The sequence below is a fragment of the Oryzias melastigma genome, linkage group LG21, assembly GCF_002922805.2.
Source record: "Oryzias melastigma strain HK-1 linkage group LG21, ASM292280v2, whole genome shotgun sequence".
NCBI lineage: Eukaryota > Metazoa > Chordata > Actinopteri > Beloniformes > Adrianichthyidae > Oryzias > Oryzias melastigma.
Window position 1 is genome coordinate 13,215,166 of NC_050532.1, and position 20,473 is coordinate 13,235,638.

The 20,473-nt window shown below is 39.1% G+C and overlaps 1 protein-coding gene across 2 annotated transcripts in view; it reads left to right on the forward strand.

Annotated features, from left to right (window-relative positions):
* man1a2 (mannosidase, alpha, class 1A, member 2) overlaps nucleotides 1–20,473 on the forward strand; it is a 119,149-nt gene that overhangs the window by 56,390 nt on the left and 42,286 nt on the right. For both annotated transcript variants that reach the window (XM_024260564.2, XM_024260565.2), the window contains exon 6: nucleotides 7,480–7,560. In XM_024260564.2, coding sequence (XP_024116332.1) covers nucleotides 7,480–7,560 — 81 coding nt within the window. The remainder of the gene's footprint in view (nucleotides 1–7,479; nucleotides 7,561–20,473) is intronic.

The window sequence follows — 20,473 nt, forward strand, 5'->3', positions numbered from 1 at the left end:
AGCCCTATATAGTTTGAAATGAAAAATTACAGAAACATGTTTTACAAAATGTGAATGTTCAGTGTGTTGCAATGCATTTATTTTCTCCAAGTAAAAATTATATTTAAACTAAAATTTAAAATCTGATTGTATTACCAAAAAAAAAAAAAAGGGTGATGCCTGTAATTGTTCTGCAGATTCACTTCTAAGAACTCGATAAAAACAATACAACTTATCTATAGTAGTCTTGCAATATTTCAAAAGCTGCCAATGGCCAATTTTCTTGACACTGGAGTTTCCAGAATATCTGCTGGAGCAGCTGGGGGGGTAATATATCTGTAACAAGATCTGAGCCCCATAAAAGGCCAGGATTTCGGCAATGTTGGACAGATATTGTGGAAGGGACACTAGCAGAAGACAATGAGAAAACGCATGTTCTGAGGATTTAAGAAATACATGTATAACCAAAACTTCTACAAGTTGCACAGGAGATGGATTACAGGATGGAGAGGAAGAGAAAAGAATTTGAATTATTTATCAACCTAAAAAAAAGATTCAGGCAACAGTGATATTTTTTATTTGTTCATCTACTTGATCAGTTGTTCATGACAACATCTGATTATTCTGATACCATCATCAATCCAGCTGTTGCAGCAGACAATTCCCCAGTTCATAGGGAGCTATCTTTTTCAAGCCTGCGTGGTCTCACACCATCATTTACATCAAAGATTTATCAAGCTTTGTGCCTGTGAATATCCTAGATTTGTTCAACCTAAAGGGTGCGGCTAAACCTCCTGAGGTTGGAGTGAAGTTGTAGTCTGGATCTCCATTTTTGAGATTAAACACATCAGTCTGAGTCAGGTTTAATCACAGGTCGGTCTGTGCATGAAAGTAACTTCTTCAGCATTTTGCTGAGCTCCAGCAGCAGAACTCTGTCTGGTTTAGTCTTTTTTTTCTAAATTATTAAAATTAAATCAAAATTAATCTGTTTTGCTGATTTCTTTTGAACGTGGAATTTTTTTGTTACAGCTTTTTAAAGAGGCATTCTCCTCCACTGGTGGTTTGTGTTTGGCCCAAAGCAAATCTGAATGGTCTGGCCCAATGGTCTGCAAGATTATTGTCCCCCAGCCCTTTGAAAAGACTTGTCTTTGACATGAGTAATGCTTTTCCTGGACCTAAATAAACAGTTGGTGACAGGGGAAGGTATGACAGAAGGCTGGCAGAGCTGTTCCCATCTTTCAAAGGATATTATACCAAGCAGCAGAGGATGCCGTGTACTTTCCTCTCTGTGGGCAAAAACAGGGCTTTAAAGCTATGGTTTGTTTGAGTGACTTTACCGGGGAAACCTTAAAGTCCCTTACTCCCTTACCTCACTCCATCTGTCCTTCCGTCATCTAGTCCAAAACGGAATATGCACAAATATTGATAAGGTGTTTAAGGTGTTGAGTGTTTAAAATGCTTAATTGTAGATAAATAAAATATATGTAACAATGCAGTAGAAGAAACAGGTATGATTTCTGTTTCAGACAGCCTGTAGGATGAATCCAGAGACTAACATTTGAGAATAGATTTTGGAGGCTAACTCATAGTGCCTCAGAATATTGTCTGCACAAGCTTTAGGCCAGATGCCGTGTAAGGGTCTGAGTCAGAACATAGTATATATTTCATGGGGCTCACAGCTTCCTGGGACAACTCTGTAGAAAGGCTCAGTGAAAGGAAATAACTAAAATAACAGTTTGTTGCAGAGGCAGAGGAACGTGAAGAGTGGCAGTCAGTCCAATGGAACCCCCAATGGGGGGTTTGTGGCAAAGTTAGCTTGCTCTCTGCTTAACCCTTTAACACCTGAGGCGTCACCAGTGACGCTTAAACACAACATCTATAATATGCTATCACTTTTCGACCGTTAACATGATCAAAGTAACTAAAGCAGAGTTCAGCAATTCGGTTCAATTAGTTGATGAGGAAATTAAGGTTTTGGTCTTTTAATGGAATGCTTAAGTTTGATTGCTAACCCTAACCCAATGTTGCTTAAACTAGGGGGGGGGGTAGTTAAATCTATAACTTCTCTCCTTACTCTCCATCTCTCTTGCTTTACTTTTTATCATCTTTATCTTAGAGACTAGAATTTAACACAATTAGTTGTTAGTGTTGTGATTGCCTGTTGTTGAATGATTACTAATTTGGGTTTGTATCACTGGGAATAACAGCAATCAAAGGATTTTTCTGGGGTGTTAGAACCACCTTTGAGAAGGCCTCACATGATGACACTGCCTGATTTTTTTTCTACGGGGTCAATTGATTGTGTTTTCTAGGCCTCTAATAAAATGTTTTTATTATAATTATTATTATTTTTAGTTATAAATTGTTGGTGTGTTTTGCAACGACATTGGGTGAGAAACTTTTCATTTTCTTTTTAATTTTTAATCTTTAGTGTAATTCAGTCTTTTATGTCACTTCCCTCTAAGTCAATAATGTTTCATTTTCGTGTTAAGAATTGATATGCTTGTGTGCTCAAAGTATGAAAATATTTAATCTAGACTCAGTTTTAAGTCAATAACTTTAAAACAAATTGAAACCATCGGAACTCTTTTGTTTGACTAGTTTTAAAAAGTCTTAGCGACTCTGTAGCCTCTTCTTTAGTTGTCCTCTCAGCTGTCCCCACCACATCCTCCACACTAATGAATGATTTAATAGCTGCCATGTCAAGTTGAGACAGTCACTATGTCATTTCTGGACTCTCCGGTGTGCTGGTGAGACTCTGTACTGCAGTTTGTCCTCTGATGATAGATGGGCTAGCAGCACGTCTGCCCTCACTGCTGCCATCAAAGCTAATAGAGCCTGCTAACTATTGCATTAATAACCATTGTAATAGTGATGATCTGATCAAGTAGTGTAGCAGAGACATTGAGGCAGGTTTGTTCTGGCGGCTTATGGTCTCTCTGACCGCTTAAAAAGCTTCATTTAGGCAGAAGCTGGAGTTTCTTGTTCAAACTTTCCCTTTTTTATTTGGAAAACTTCTTTAGGTCAATGCCAGTCTTTTCTGAAAATATCCACTCAGGCAAACTTTGATTTAAAGTTACTCTTATTTGACCAGCACGTTTCTTCTCAATTGGAAATGATACAGGTATCTCCAAAAACGTTTAGACAACGTTACAAGAAGCATCTTAGTGGAATAATACATAGGGCTGGGAGACATGGCAAAAAAGAAAATCCCAATTATTTTTTTTTTCACAATTTTGATTTTATCACGATTTCTTTAAAGCAAATTCAAATTGACAAAAAATTAATCATACTGATTTTAGTTGAAAGAAATTAATGCATTTTGAACAAATATAATTATATTTATTCTAATTTTAATTTCAAATGTATTAAAAGAAAACAAACTGGGGAGGAGGAGGAGGAGGAGGAGGAGGAAGAGGAGGAGGAGCAGCTCGGATTTAAAGTCACAGCTGTCAACAAGCTTTTGCCTTCTCGCTCTTGCAGCTTTTCGTAGAAGATCGTGATAAAACGATCTCTCAAAAATGACAGATTGTCAGCTTTGGAGATCGTAAGACGGTTTTATATCGTCACATCACCCACTCCTAGTAATAGCACTTTACATATTAGAAAATTTATTGTGTCGGTTTGTTTTTAGCCATTAGCTCCAACTGTGCGGTTGGAGGGCCTTCTTACCACCCTCTTGGGCATTAGCTCCCTCTACAGTTTCTTAAGAGGTTTTTAAGAAAGAAATCTGGCTTGGCCACAGCAGAACGCTAACATTTTTCCATTCTAACCATTTTCACCATTTTTGCTGTGCGGTTAGGGTTGTTGTGATGAAATATCCACAGATGCTTGGGGCATAGTTTCTCTGCAGACTGGCTGATGTTGACAAACCTAATGTGTTTTCATTGTAACTCGACCCTGGTCCATTAGGTGTAAATCTACATCAGAAGAATACTTTATGTGAGAATCTGCAATAGCTAGAGATTCTTCTGTATTCCTTATTTCAAGAAAAATCCTCCTCGATCTGCTCCAGTGGAACCCAGTGGTCTGCAGTGTTCATTGGACCGTCTACTTTGAGATGATACCAACAGCAGAGCCCAGATTCTCAAGGATGGATTTGGTGGTGATGCTTGATTTTTTTTCCACCTTTTCCACTGTCCGCATCAGCATACATGTCACTTTTGGCTTCCAGCCATGTCCTCTGAGATTTTCTCCAGTGCAGTTATTTTTAATAACACTTAGCAATACAGCCGCTGGAATAGAAAAAGATGTAGATATGGCTTTTCTTGACTTGTGAACAGTTGGTGCAGATCCTTACTGAACTCATGTTTCTTCACCACAACCGTCTACAAACCAGCTGCAGAGAGCTGCTGCTGCACAGTGATTGAGTTCATTCAAATGCCAATTGATCAGGGTAATCAAGATGATTAGGAAGAGTCTGGACTGTTTGGATGGTATAAAGCTTTGGATTTTCCCGCTATCCTAAGGATAATTTTGGAAATGGCACTTTTTGCCTGAATGTAAATTGAAGTTGAGACATATTTCTATTACTGTATACTGTCCTGAGAGACACCTGTGTCATTTCAGTACAAGGAGAACTTGCTGGTTAAATGAAAGTAACTTGTGAGATGAAATTGACTTCTCCTGTGAGGTTCTAGTGTTTTCTGGGAGAGATTTTTTTCTGCGAGTTGGAGGACGGCTTTCTACTGATGAAGCTTTTTGGTCAGTGCTGGGATGAGGTGGTCTGACACAGTGAAGGCTGTCATGTTGGGCATGATCCGGGGCGCCTTTTCTTCTTTGTGATAGACACTTGACAGTGAGGACTTCTGCCCTTCACGCTCAGCCCTTTGTCTGCTGGGATATAGAAATGCTGCTGAATTCCAAGTTTGGAATTGTTTAACTTTTTTAGACTGTCTGGCTGAATTTGACTGGAAAGGAATCTACAAAACTGAATGTGGGAAGGCCAAACCTATAAGAAGTAAAATAAAAAATATTTGAAAAACCCTAAAGTTCTTAACTTTCATTACTGTATACAAACCTGGTGTAATTGTTTCCTTTAAAAAGAAAAAATGCTATATATAGGCTTTGTATATATGTTGCAGGTTGTTTCTGGTGAAAGTAAGCAAGTCCTAAATGACTTTAATTACTACTGAATAGTTGGCTTTATCATGGGATTAAACTGAACCCTTCTGCAGCTTGTCTTCCATAATAGCCTGATACAACATCGCCGCACCAGGTTAAGGCCAAAGAAATATTTTAAAAGATTCTCTTTTGTAGTTGCGGCTTCTTCTGTTTTCTCTAAATCAGGAAAAATATATGTAAAAGTTCTACGGAATAAAAGCTGAATGGTGTCCTTTGTTTTTAGAGACCTTTAAACCCAAAAGGTCAGAATCCATCCTGCTTCAAATGCCTCAAATGTTCAAAGAGGGGGAAATACCCTACTGCAGGGATGTCAAACCTGATCGCACAAGGGGCCCAAATACAAAACACAAATTAGGTCGCGGGTCGAACAGGATAAACATTTATTAAACTTTAAAACTGCAACTTTTTAACATGATTATAAATTGGATATGTGGCATTACCTGTGATAATGCTAGTGTGAATGCTGTAAGCTGAATTTGGCCACTGAAGATGCTGAAGCTGATGGCTGAAATCACTGAAGCTCTGAAGCTGATAGCCATCTAAAATATTAACTAAATGCCAAATTAGCCTAAAAAACTAAAAAAAAAATGTATATATATATATATATATATATATATATATATATATATATATATATCTTAGGTTAGTCAAAACAGCTAGCATGTAGCTGAAAAAATAGCTAAGCTTCAAAATAGCCTAAAAATGTGAAAATAACTCCTAAATTAGCCAAAACAGCTTACGTGTAAATTTTAGCGTAACTCCAAAACACCCTAAAAAATCTTAGCAAATGCCAACATAGTCCAAAAAGCTAAGAGAATGCCAATTTTTAATACTTCAAAAATGTAACTTTTTAACATAATTATTAATAGTAAAAAGGCAGGAATATTATTACAGAATAAATCAACTTAAACCTTAAATAACTTTCAATATTTTACTCTCCATAAAAAATGTATTTAGTCAAAATTATACAAGTTAGAAATAAATGAAAGACAACATCAGACCATTAATAACAATAAAATAAAATGATCTGGAGGGCCGGATTTGGTGATATTGGTGATATTTGGTGAACTCACCTGTGTCCTCATAGAAACAGGAGTTGTGTGTCATAAAAGCTTCGCCTCTGTTCTGCCTCTCAGTTCCAGTCATGGACATGCTGTTCTCAGGTCAGAGAGGAAAGCTGTTCCTATGGCAGCTTCTGTGTCCTCCAGAGTTTGTTCATGTCAGACGAAGGTCACGCACCCTTCACAAGACGATATGTAGGCTACGCTGTCACAGCCTGTGAGCAAGGTCACGCTGTAGTTTCTGCCCGTGAAGACTGCTCTGTGTGAGGTATGCATGCATCATGCTCCAACCCAAACACACTGAAAGATTTATCAAGTCACTTTGCTCTTAAACATTGATGTTTGCTGCAGGGCTTGGTTAATCAAAACGTTTAGGTCTCTGTGTCCTCTTATTTGTAGCATACAAATGTTTAATGTGTGGTCATTAGGCCACATTATTGCTTTGTGAACTGTCATTTCTGAATTGATGACAAATCTATAGATTATTTTGATTAGCCAATTAGTCTCAATCATTTGGCTTTGTTTGCTCTCGTCTTTCTTTTTGCCAAAGCAGAACAATTAGTTTCTGTGTTCGCTTAAACAATGTTTGTTCTTGAGGTTCAACAGAAAGGATTTCTGAATGAGTTTTTTTCATAATTTAAGGTGAAAACCATGTCGTATTTAATGTGAACTAATAATCTACTTTTTATTTATTCCACCACTGGGTTTTTTATTTAAATCCAGAACAGTTTTAAGGGGAAAGGCATCCTCACATTGGCTTTGTTATCATTGTTTTAATTAGGTAAATGCATTAATAAAGAACATGTTTTTTTGTTTTTTTTAAGTGCTCAATCACTCAAAAGCAACACTGTGTGTCAAAAGACTTTTGCAAAACTGTAGTAGCTGTAACAGAAGTAACACTGATTTATGCAGGACGATGGACCTATGACTCAATAATTGCTATTAATGTCATTCAGTTATGCAGCAAAGGAAACTGGAAAAGTAGTCTACTGGAGCCAGCCCTGCAGGCTGAAAGGGGTATTGCATTTCTGGTTTCTCTCTTTTTTTGCAAGATTTTTTTATTTATCTTCTATCTTTGACCTCTAGAAAAAATAATAGTGAACAGTCATAGTGAAAATGCTAATTTTAAACCTTTTTCCCCTTGAGTTGATCTTTCTTCATGTAAACTTTCTCTTCAACAACAGCTGGATCTTTTGATTGGTTGATTGATTGTCTCCGGGGTGTTTGTGTCACACTCATCGAGGATGAATCAAGGAGCTTGACCAGGAGAGAATTTAGAGTTCCTGTCTGATCAGGTGCTGTCCTGTCTTCCCAGAATGCTGAAGTGTCTGTGTTTGAGGTCAACATTCGGTTCATCGGAGGACTCTTGACGGCGTACTACCTCTCTGGACAGGAGGTAAGTTCTCATCTTTGTCTGATTGTAGCATCACTGGTAGAAGAGCATTTTCATGAGACACAAATGACTTTAAGCACATATTATTTGGGCTTGTTTGATAAAATGGATTCATTGATTTGAATCAATATAAACTTAATAGATCGATAATCAATCCATAAAAGTAAAGATCAATTTAGCACACAAAGCTAAAGTCCGCTAGCTTGATGCTAACATTTGATGGAATTTCCCATTGGACAGCCAATGCTAACTCTCCGTCGACCTAAACATACATTGTTGACTAAATGAACATCTTTATAAACTCAGACATTAATTTTCCAAACTCTTTCAAGGAAAAGTAACCATTTGTGGTCAGAAACATTGTTTTTTTTTGCTTATTCTTCTTGAGAAAAGTGTACTGCTATACTGTGAGCTCCACCTAGTGTCCAAACTGAAACGTCCTCCAGGAGAAGCAGAACAATGTTTCCAATGTTAATGATCTGAACATTTTAGTTAGAACTTCTCCTTTAGAGAATCCATGTAACACTGGATGATATTAACAATCTCATTATTTCACTGATACATTTACAGTATGTGAACTGGATCAGATTAATATCAATATATTAAATCATATTGTAGATTATTAATGTATTTCTGAACAAATGTGTATAAATGTTTAAACTGTGTGAAATTTGTTGTGCTCAAAATTGAATTTAATCAAATTTAATTGAGTGGATCGATTGAATCAGGAAAAAAAAGTGAATTGATCTGGGTTCTGGTGAATCAAATTGAATTGATTCTGGAAATTATCAATACCCAGCCCTTGAAATGATCAAAGATGACGAGTAGAAAACGAACAAAATAAATGAAATGAGCATCAGAAAAAAAACATTTTCATTTTATGTTTCAGACCTGCATTTCCTATATTTTCTTTCTGTCCCTCATCCTTTTGTGTTCAGACCAGCTAAGAGACTTGGACATTAAAGCTAATAATCCACCTTCACTGTTAGGTTTCTTTTATACTCCAGCTCTTCCAGACCTGTCCTGCTGCTAGAATGTGAGGAGAAAACCGTTCCACAGTCTTAGTTCAGGTCTTTGAGCTGGTCAGCACAGCTCAGGTGAAGCTTGAAGTTGCACATTTTTCTAAACTATTTTCTAAAATCTTATTCCACAGTTTCCAGTTCCTCGGATCCGGTTTCGCGGATCAGTTCTTTTTTTAATTAACCTTCAGGCGTCTTAATGCCTGAGGGTTTTGTGGAGAGTAAAAGGTTTTCTTTAAAATGTTCCCTCTCTCCACCTCTGCTAGAATTAAAAGCACATGTCTTTGTCGAGTACCGGCTTTTAAATGATTAGAAAAGATGTTCTTTTTTCTTGTATTTTTTGACTGAGAAAGTTTGGAGTTGTCTCATCAGTTGGAGTTATTTATTGGTGGGAGTTGATAAAAGCGAGAATCTCCTTCCTCTCCTGCAGAGCCTCGCTCCTGAAACTGATACTGAGTCCAGAATACCTGACAGTCGGCGAGCTTCTCTCCAGGGGAATGGTGCATACATATGAGGCAGTGCTTGTTACCTGTAGACAGGAGAGGAGACGTATTGAGAGATTAAATTAAAGGTCACAGTGATGACTATATCACAGATGATCTCCAGGGATGCGGTTCACTGAGCATCACCTGAAGGTGCTTGAAAAATAGGCTCAGAAATTTATTTCAAAAAAGAAAGTATGGAGATTGACATTGCACTCTCAATTTTGTTCCTAGTTTCTTGAGCTCAAACTTCTCATAAAATCTCAGTCTTAGAGCTGAGCCCTGAAGGTACCCCACTGCAGCTATGCAGTTATATAAGCATGTAGGTGTCTGCCATTAGAACTCATTTATCACGGATCTTCTTGTTTGACTCAAAGCATATTGTCAGATAAAAAAGTTTCACTGGGAGCACATTCACACTGGTGGGGTTGATTCACACCAGAGTTCTTTGTTTCAGGGAGTCCTTTGGTTTTGGAAAGTGTGAAAGCTCACCTGGGTCACACGTGTGAAGTCTGGTCTGCTTGAGAGCGAGGATCTCATGTCACTTAAGGCTGAACTGAAGTCAGGAGATGAAGTAAATCCCATAATTACTCCCATTTACTTTAAAAATAAATGGCAATGTATCTTGAGAAGGTTTGGCCTTCTCTCCAATGTCTTTTTACCAGTGACCTGTATGTAGGGAACCTTCTCCTGAAAGACTTTCATAGAAACACAAAAGCCAAATGGAACTCAACATTTGTCATTATTAAGGGTAACATTTCTGGACAAATTTGAAGGAAAAAAACAGTTTTCCAACATGAATCCGGAGCATCTGCAGTAAAAACCGTGTCATAGCTGTTACTGTGAGGTTTGAATCACTGACTGTATAGAGAACTGAGCTGAGTGACCCCTTCCCCTCATGTTCCAAACAGGAAGTGACTCCAAGAAGCCAAAATCTCATAGAGCTCTGTAGAGAAATAAACAGCTGTTACTCAGGCATTACATCTGTCAGGATAACCGTTCTTCTCTGGTACTTTTTTTTTAAAACATGTTCTTGGTAATCCTCGTTTTTCTCATGACATTATCACTGTAGCCTAAATTATTTAAATTATAAAATGACCAATCAGAAGTCTCAATAAATGAATGTGGTCTTATGTCAACCGTTTGAAACGTTTGACAGATTTTATGTTGCCTGCTTTCAAGTGGGCACGGTGGTGCAGTGACGTGCAGTCAGGGGAGGCAGGTGAGGCTGAACCTCACTAGCAAAATATAGCTAAAAAATGCATGAATTCAATAAGATGAACATACTTTTTACAATAAAAAATAAAAAAATCAAATGTTATTTTTTTAGACATGTTATTTTCTATGATTACCCTTTTTGTTTGAGTTTTCAACGATCAGTAGTAAATTTACTAGTTTCCTGTCCAAATACGCCAGACAGCGCTGGGTGAGGCAGCTCCGCCCCCAGCCTCACCCAGCGCCGCACACACTTGACTGTAGCTGCAGCTGACACATGCCTGTGTTGTTTCGGTCTTTCTATCCTCATAAAATGCGCTTTATTTTAAATCGACCTGATTTGTTTATCTCTTGGTATCTTTCTGATTACATTGGTTTCAGTTTGGGACTCATTTAGTCTTTTTATCCACTAAAAATGTGCTTCAAACACACCAGGTGCAGCAGACAGTCCGTCTGCCTCACCACAATATGCATTCCACCAGCAGAGGGCGCTGGTGAGCCCAGAGAGTGTATGTGACACCGCGGCTAAAAAATAGTATTTAGCGGTAGCAAAATATGTGCAGCCATCCAGTTACTCTTTAATGTTGTTTAGCATCAATTTCTAAATAGAGGATTTTGTTTTTAAACCCACAAACTCAAGAATTTGTTTAGACACGTCATTGGTAGTGATCTCCACTGAGACAGAGACTTTGACACTAAAGAAAAGAAAGGAAGATTTCTACAAACAGAATATTTATCTGTTTCGTCAGAAGGAGCAGCAAGGAACATCAGCCCCTTCATGAAGTTTGTAAATCTGACTGATGACGTCACTGCCTCACCAGCCGTGAACCTCACCGCACGTCACTGTGCAGTGGTTAGCGCTCTTGCCTCACAGAAAGAAGGCCCCGGTTCGAACTGGGGGATCTGAACCACAACCACCAAATGTGGACCTTTCTGTGTGGAGTTTGCATGTTCTCCCCGTGCATGCGTGGGTTTTCTCCAGGGACTCCGGCTTCCTCCCACCATCCGTAAACATGCTACATAGGTTAATTGGTGACTCTAAATTGACCCTAGGTGTGAATGTCAGAGTGTATGGGTATGATTGAGGCTCTGAGACAGACTGGAGACCTGTCCAGGTGTATCCTGCCTTCACCCATGACCCTGAAAGAGACAAACAGTTAAGAAGATGAATGAATGCTTTCAACTTGTGGTGTGACCTTCCAACCTTCTGATTGGTGGAAGGGGTTGCCATGGAAATGACGAGTCACACCAATTACTGCTTACTTCAGGTTCCAGCATGGCAGCGTTCTTTTTGGAAAAAAATAGAGACTTAATTGACTTAATTTGTTGGAGTCAGGAGTAAGTCATTTTCTGTGGGTGACATCACACTCACTCGGTCCAGTTTTCATATGCTGTCATTGGTTTCATAGTTACAGAAGCTGTAGTGCCCTTCTCTTGTACTTCACATCCACAAATACCTTAACAAGAAGTTGTTGTTTGGACCTCAGGTCAGTTTTTAAAACGGCACAGAATGAAAATCAACAGCTGGGATAGATTTACACAAGTCATGATTTTACACAGAACGCTTGTTGGATATGATCTAAAAAATATATTTCACTAACAAAAAGATTTCTATTTTCCTTTTTACAACAAAATATATGAAATTAAACGGGTAAAAATCTTTTAATTTTCTTATTAAAAGAAAATCTGCATAATCTCTACACAAAGATTTTGGAGACGTTGCTCCTGTTTTTGAAGCAGCAAGCAACAGGACTTAAAACACCGCCTCATTAACCTGGGAAGATGAGGCGTTCAGTTTTGGCTCAGCGTGTGTTAAACTCCATCAGATCACATGATTTGGCACAAAATGGAAAACTTCACAAGAAACATCAGAGCTGAAGAAAGCAGACAGAGCAGGCTGAAATGGAGGAAGAATGAGGAAGAGTAGGGCTGGAGATTAGGGTTAAGGAGCCGGTGGAGGTGGTAAACAGTGATGGATTGTATTTACTTTCTTGTCCTCTTTGGAAAAAGTTATCCTCCACTCTTCCACTTCTCAATGTGTTTTAATGAGCTTTCTGTCTCTTTTTTCCTCATTGTCTTTACACTTGTTTTAAATGCATTTCTCTCCTTGTTTTCATCTGTTCTTGCTTTTTCTAGTTTGCTTTAAACATATTTCTTTGTTTTTTTATAGCTCTTTCTTTTTTCCTGTACATTCACATCTTTTCTTTTTTTCATTCCTGGTTTCTTTATAAAACTGTAATCCATATGTTTGAATAATCCAATAATCCAACATGTTACTACTTTTTTGATTTAAAAACAGCTTTACTTTTTTATGTTAACTTAAATGATGTCTTTGTCTTTCTGTTTAGCAATAAATATTTATTAACTCTCCTCTAAAACCAGAGCACAGTCTTGGAATGAAAAATGGAAAAAGTTGATATTGAATAAAATTGCATCAAACTGTAACTTGATGTGAGCAAAGTGAGTCAGTTTGAATGGGATTTGATGTGGTTCTCCTAATGCTCATCCTATGTTTGGTTTGTTTGTAAGAAAAACAGACATGCAGGATTAAAAACATTTGTCGTTATGGACTCTGAACCAACCCCAGGTAAACGTATGATATGCTGAGGTGGAGCTGGGGCTGCACGGTCGTGTGGCTTCACTGCGAGAACGCAGTGAGCTTTCTGTGTAGAGTTTGCATGTTGTCCTCATGCATGTGTGAGTTTTTCCCCAGGCACAAAAGCAGGCTTCATAGTTTCAGTCATTATTCTAAATTGTCCCTTTGGTGTGGATGGGAGTGGTTCTGTGACCCCACAACAGACAGGCGACCTGGTCAACCCCGCCCAACAGAAACTGGGTTGTCTCCTCTAACACTATAACCCCAAAAGGGGTTCAGGGGTTCTGAGGATGGTTCCGTGAAGTGAAGCCAATGTACATTTTGACCTGAACATCCTTTTTTGTTGTCAGGAGAAGCAGCTCAAAACCTTCACACACAAAACTAACACCATATTAGCCAAACTGATTCTGATAGCTCTGTGTGTCACTAGCATAAATCTTCACCGCTGCTACATAAAAACATCCATCAATCTGGGTAATGTCCAGCCGTATGGTTCTGATCCGGATGTCAGCTGGACGAGGAAGTGAAGATCTTCATGGACAGAACTTCCTCCAAAATCCTGATTCTTTCTCCTTCCAGTTCACCAAAGACTCTTTTAGCTAATTCTCCAATGTTTATTGACTGTGATCAATACATTCAATCATTGGTTTCTCAGAGTTCTTGATAAAATAATCAAAGCTAACATCAAAATGCTCTTTCATTGATTTACAATCCTTTCCAACTGCGGTCAAATGAGCCGCCGTTCACATTTCCGTGGTCACATCAAGAAGCTCCGTGGAGTCTGGTGGAGATTTTCCAGCGTTCTCAGTCCTGCTACCGTAAGTATTGGATGAAACTCACACCAAAAATCCAGTGATGCTGATTTGACCACAGAAATGTGAACGGCGGCTCATTTGACTGCAGTCAATGTGAAGATACCATCTTCTCTTCTCCAGAACCTGAACTAGACACTAGGAACAGATGAGGGTTTAGTGCATGTGCAGCAGAGCTGTTGATGGAAAGAAGATCATTCATTCAAACAGAGTCTGTCCAAGACAGTTTGATTGATTTAAAAGGAGAAATACTCGGAAATACAAAAACTAAATGATTTCTTATTATATTTGTTCTCTTTCAGGAGAAAAATGACACACAGGCATGTTAAAAACTCTAAAAACAGGATTTTTATCAGAGGGGGACTTTAATTAAATCATTTATTAGAGTTCCAGGTATGTGACTTCCTCTGTGGAAGAGTCATCTTCTGCTTTGTTCTTCAGGTTAGGGCTGGGTGATATAGCAAAAAAAGAAAATCACGATTTTTTTCAATTTTATTTCACGATTTCGATTTTATCACGGTTTCTTTAAAATAAATTCAAATTGACAAAAATTGAATTATATTGATTTTAGTTGAAAGAAGTAAACACATTTAGAACAAATATTTAGATTTATTCAAATTAAATAGTTATCTATTAAGATGCATCTGTAAATAGTGCAATGATTGCACCTTCTACTGCTACAGTCAAATGAACAGCTTCTAAATATCTGAGTTTTAATTTTGCCTCTGTGCTAAAATCCATAAAACAGAGCTTGTAAATGATTGTCACCCAAGACCAGAAATGAGGGAGATTGATGAAGTTTATAGCATGAATGACTGATAAAGTTTAGTAAAGTCCTTTCTCTATTAAAAACAGCTCAAAGTGCTAAATAATAATAATATTAATAAAAACACCCTTTACCACATTTTCAAATGAAACTAAAACTTTTATTATTTTTGGATTACATACATGGTAAATGAATCTCAATTGCTTCAGAATTTACCTTCAAATAGACGATTTCGTTGTACTTTGAGAAAAAGGCTCCAGCTAGCATCTTTAACTGATACAAAAACATTTTTAAACTTGGATGATAACATCAAATACATCTGCCAAACTGTTAAGATTCAAAACACAGAGATAATAGCAGTAAATGTTTTAAAAAGTTTACATCCACAGCTCCTTCACTAACATCTGCTCTCTGCTGTGTTAATGTCACTGAGCAGAAAGCTAGCGTTAGCATTAGCGCTGTAGATTCTAGCTGGGCTTTCTCCGGTCCGTACGACCAAGAAAAAAGATCAACAGTGACCCCGCGGATTTAATGAAATTATGTGCGAATTCACTTACACTTCTTACAAAGGAAAAAAAAAGTGCGACTGACAGTAAGATTTAGGTTCTTAAAGTAGCTACGAGCTAGCAAAACAATGCAGCAACGTGCATCTTGACCGCACATTCTACGTGTTTCCAACATGAATTTCCATCAGTTTTTGTGCAGGTTGAACGTGAATATGTGTGATTAACATCCGTTATGTTTTAAAACATGAAATCTTAATAAAAACATACATCAAAGAACCAAACTAGCATGCAACTCTCACGAGTTGCTAGCACCCACTTTAGCACACAGTTCACGGTTCCCAGCCTGATTTCTCTCTATTAAAATGCGATTCCTGTCCTGTGATGATTCCTCTCCATCGGATTATTTTGTTGTCAAGGTTTTTGAAGTCGACTGTAAAACACAGCGTCTCCTTTTGTTACTCTTTCTGACCTCCGTCATTCATTACTCGAGAAGACTCGATCCATAATGATGGCACATGTCTGTCACGCCATATGTCACGTGACTTCCAATCCAGTAATTGATTACAAGAAAAAACACAGGGGAGGGAGAGGAGGAGGAGCAGCTCAGATTTAAAGTCACAGCAGTCAACAAGGTTTTGCCTTCTCGCTCTTTTCGTAGAAGATCGTGATAAAACGATCTCTCAAAAATGACAGATCGTCAGCTTTGGAGAACGTAAGACGGGCTTATATCGTCATGTCGCCCACCCCTACTTCAGGTGACCCCTCTATCTTTAGAGTGTCCTCTTAACTGAGCTGACCTTTACACTTACGACAGACTGAAGCTCCAACACTTTGATTTTCTGTCACCACATTTGCCCTGGATTTTTATCAGCTGGTGTCTTCCCTCTGATTTGTGCCTAATCAACAGAAACATCTCAGAACAATCAATTGACTGTATGTGAGAACCTCATCCTTTAACCTTGTACTCACACTGAGCGCTCTAAGTTCTGAGTATTGTGACCAACAGATCCAACCTTGTAAAATCCTGAACCTCAACAGTAAAGTTTTAGAAGAACACCTCAGTGCTCTGCACTTGCTGTGTTGTTCCTGTCAACAACTGATCGTTCTTTTGTTTGATTTTAATCCTTCTGCCTGATGCATAATGAAGCTATGGCATACAGCATGATTCAATATTTGTTCTTACTCTTATTTATATGCTGCATTACTTGCAAGAGAATGTCAGCAGCAACATGTTTTCTGCTGTTCAAAGCTACCTAAAGATTGTAAAATAGTTGTGAAGATTCCTCCTTCTGTATGGATGGTGAGGCACTGTGCCAAAATGAAAGCAGAGCTTTTGGACAGTGTGTTGTTAGAGGCACATTCCCACCGCAACACCCTGTGAAATGTGGGCGCTCCTCATTCAAAGTGGGAGATATCATTTAGATTTTGCTTTAAGCCTTGTAATGTAAGAGCTATAATTGTGAACCGATGTGATAATGATTAGATATTTGACAGAAACAACAGGCCTCCACATTAAGCTTTCTGAGCTCTGTCCTCCAGGCATCTACAGTCCATTTACATGGATCTTTCTTATTTGTATTAGAAAAATATTTTTTATGTATTCCCTGCTCACCTCATTAAAACAAGTGGAACCATTTAAATAGTTGTCTAAAAATCCTTTAAGCATTTCTTCCTAACTGGTGCAGACAGAAGATCTTACCTCAAGGAAGCTAAATAATGATGAGAAATTGAACGAGAGCAAAGTAATAAGTATTTTGAAATAAGCAAAGGTCAGTGACGAGGTGAGGAAGGAATGATTAAATGTAGAGGAATGAGAAAGCATAAACGCTACAGCACAGATGGAGGGAGGGAGATGAGGGATGGAGCTGACAAAGATGGAGCATCAGATGAAGCTTGTGCTGCTGGAGAGATGGATAATAATGGTGGAGGCTTCAAAACGGAGGGAGAGTTTAATGAAGGAGTGTGGAACGGAGAGAGAGACTTCGGGGCTTGAGGATGCATATAGGGAGCAGACATGGAGGGAAAGTTGGTCTTGAAGCACCAAAAATGTAACACAAACCATTTGACCACAAGAAGACAAACATGAAGGTTAGAGATGATCAAACAGATGTACAGTGTCTCTCACTATATTGCGGTTCACAGTTTTTTTTTTTTGTTGGTGTTTGTTTTACTTTGTGCAATTTGGGCATGTTTTTTCTTTGAACATCCTGTTCTGTATCCTGATTGGCTGTAAAGCTTTGTCAGCCATCTCCTTTCCAGTACAAGCAGAATGCATTCAGTTCGCAAAGATGATCTTTGTTTTCATTCTGTAAAATTGGAATTATTTTTCTATGAAGTCTTGAACTTTAAGAGTTTAAACAAGATACATTTGTAAAGATGCCTGAGTTGTGTATAAAGTGTGTAGTAAATAGTTTAACTGCCTCAAACATCTATAACTAGATATGTTCCACTGTCTGCAATAAGACAAGTGTGACTGCTGTAAGCTGAATGTGGCCGCTGAAAATGCCAGAGTTGAAAGCTAAAAAGGCTAAAGCTGATTAGCTTGCCAAAATATTAGCCAAATGGCAAATTAGCAACATCTGAAAAACTAATTTTGCCAAAAGAGCTAGCATATTGCCAAAATATTAGTTAAGCTCCAAAACTGGAAAAAATTTCTAAATTAGCCAAAAACATCTAGCATGTTGCTTAATTAAAAGCTAGGTTCCAATTTACCTTAAAACCCCAGTAGTTGCTGAACATTTTAGAGTTAAACACTGTGTTGTGTGAATGCTTTGTAAAGCCTTCACACAATTTTGTTTATTGCAGGTTATTTCTAGAACACAAGTGCAATACATGAGAGAGCACTGTAACTGCTTTTTACTTTGTGCTGTGTTGTGAACCAAAGCTTCTTCCGTCCAACATGCAGTTTTCTTCTCCTTCATCCTTTCAGTGTGTTCTCATTACATCCGTCAGCAGCCCACACTCCACTATGTCAGCCTGTCAGTGCTGTGATGGGCAGCTTAGAGCTGTGCTGCTGGCCTGCACTGTGGAAAATCCAATGGCTGGCTGTTTGATCTCACTGGGAAGCATCGGACTCTCTTTGTCCCACTGAGCATGCCCAACAAGTCCTGGACTTGACTGTATCTATGACTGACTACCATGACATCACAGCTCAGCGGGAAGACGTTCAGAAATGGTCACTGAGGCTTCTGGCACAGTCATGGTTAGAAGCCAGGAAAGGCTTTACACGCAGACCTGGCCATGTGTGAGAAAACACATCAACCTACAGCATATTTTTGCGTATTCTCATCACTACATAGTGGCTGTAATAGTTGCTAAATATGCAAAGTAGCTGGTTTCAAAGCAATCATCTTGTTTTGATTTCGAATTCAGGTTTAAAGTATTTCTTCATAATGAACCTACACCTACCTGGAAGGATTTGTGCATGAAATTAGTCAGCCAAAAAAAAAAAAAGAAAAACACTCAAATGAAATTCCAAAAATAAACTTGCTTTACTGTGGTGACCCACACAAACAAGGTTGTCGTTCATCTTTCAGCACATCCGTCAGAAATCGGCATTGCAAATCAGCTTTCACTGATCTGCAGATTTGGTTTAGCAGAGATTCTACAAAATCTGGGAAAAAAAATAACGAAAACATGGAGACCCAAACTTAGATCCCCTTGTAGCTACATAGTTAAGCATCACCCCGGGCTTACACCGCTAGCGTCAAGGCTTCGCTGCGTCGCGGGAGTGGACTAGCTAGAGCCGATGGCTTACACTGGCTGCTGCTCCATCCACAGCCTGTGAAACCTCAGCCCAGACAGAGTAGTGCTGGATCTCTATGATCAGCTTCTCGTTGTCCATGGTTATGACTGACAATGCTGTGCTGCAACACACTTTGAGTAACCCGTAAATTACGTAATGTTTACGACACGCTGAAACCGGCGAGTTCAGCGGAAAGTTAGTTTTATTTTGAAAATATACCGGAGCTTTGACGCTAGCAGTGTAAGCCCGAGGCCTCGCGCTTACACCGCCAGCGTCACGGCTCAGTTGAGTGCGCCGTAGTCTTTTCCTAACGTTAAAAGTGCGAGAGAAACTTCCACTGCAGGCGTTCACGTCCTCCGTCTGTGGACTGACCTCTGCGTCACTGCAAATCCGTTTCGTTTAGTTCAAATTTTGACGGACTTCGCAGCTGATCGTCATCACTTTCTGTGAAGTTGGGGCTATTCACGACTTAAACCGGAAACCACGCGAGCGAATTTAAAGTGCATCCGGTATATTTTCAAAATAAACTTTCTGCTGAACTCGCCGGTTTCAGCGTGTCGTAAACATTACGTAATTTTCGGGTTACTCAAAGTGTGTTGCAGTACAGCGTTGTCAGTCATAACCATGGACAACGAGAAGCTGATCATAGAGATCCAGCACTACTCTGTCTGGGCTGAGCTTTCTTGGCTGGAGCAGCAGCCGATGTAAGCCATCGGCTGTAGCTAGTCCACTACCGCCACGCAACGAAGCCGTGACGCTAGCTGTGCAAGCCCGGGGTTAGCGTGAAGGGTCTTGCCTGAGAACCCACTCTGGATTAAGCTCACTGTGATGGAAACATAGACCGTCTAAATAGAACTGGACAAAACATGCGTTGAGGTCCCCCATAGGAAATGCACTACCTTCCACCCTCGTGAAATCAGCCCAGAGCCTTAGCCATCACTTCCTGGTATGTCTACCGCGATTGCAACCCGTCAACAGCGATTGGTCCGAGTTGGTCTGAGTCACGTTTTTAGAGGAAATACTGTCAACCAATCAGGAGTGAGCTTGTTCTGGCTTGTTCTAAACTCACACTCCTCCCACTAAAATCGGCACGGAGGAATCTGTCAATCAAACCTTCGAGGCGGGGCCAGCGGGTGTCACATGCTTGGTCAGTTTATAACTTGAATAACTGGCGATAAAGAAATAATATCTTAAAAAGTAAATAGGATTAGAAAGAACGTGTTAAGAAGGAAGCATTAGAGCAAGAATGGTTATTCTGACAAATAAAATGACTGAGAAATAACTCTCTGTTTCTCAATGGAACTCTATGGGACTTTGACCTTCTTGCAAACCGGATACTTCCTATTTGAAACACACAGGTAGGGGGGTTTGCACTGTCCATTGTTATTCACCTCAATGGATGGGAAGCAAACCCAGGCAGGGCATTACTTAGGTGACAATCCGATTCAAGGTCAACAAATATTTACCAAGATCCCGAACAGCGATCTTGGACGTCGCAAATATTCGTACTCGGATTTTCGAGAGCAGATTGCGAGTATCCGAGTACTCGGACACTCGTTGCAGCCCTAATCTAGGTTTCCTGCATGTCCCATCCTACATGCAGATCCAACTCAACCATCCAGCCATGATCCACACAAACTAGAGCTGTCAATAGAAGGATCACTGACCATAAAAAAGGCCTATTGACCATATACCAGAGGTGGGGACTCGAGTCACATGACTTGGACTCGAGTCAGACTCGAGTCATGAATTTGACGACTTTAGACTCGACTTGG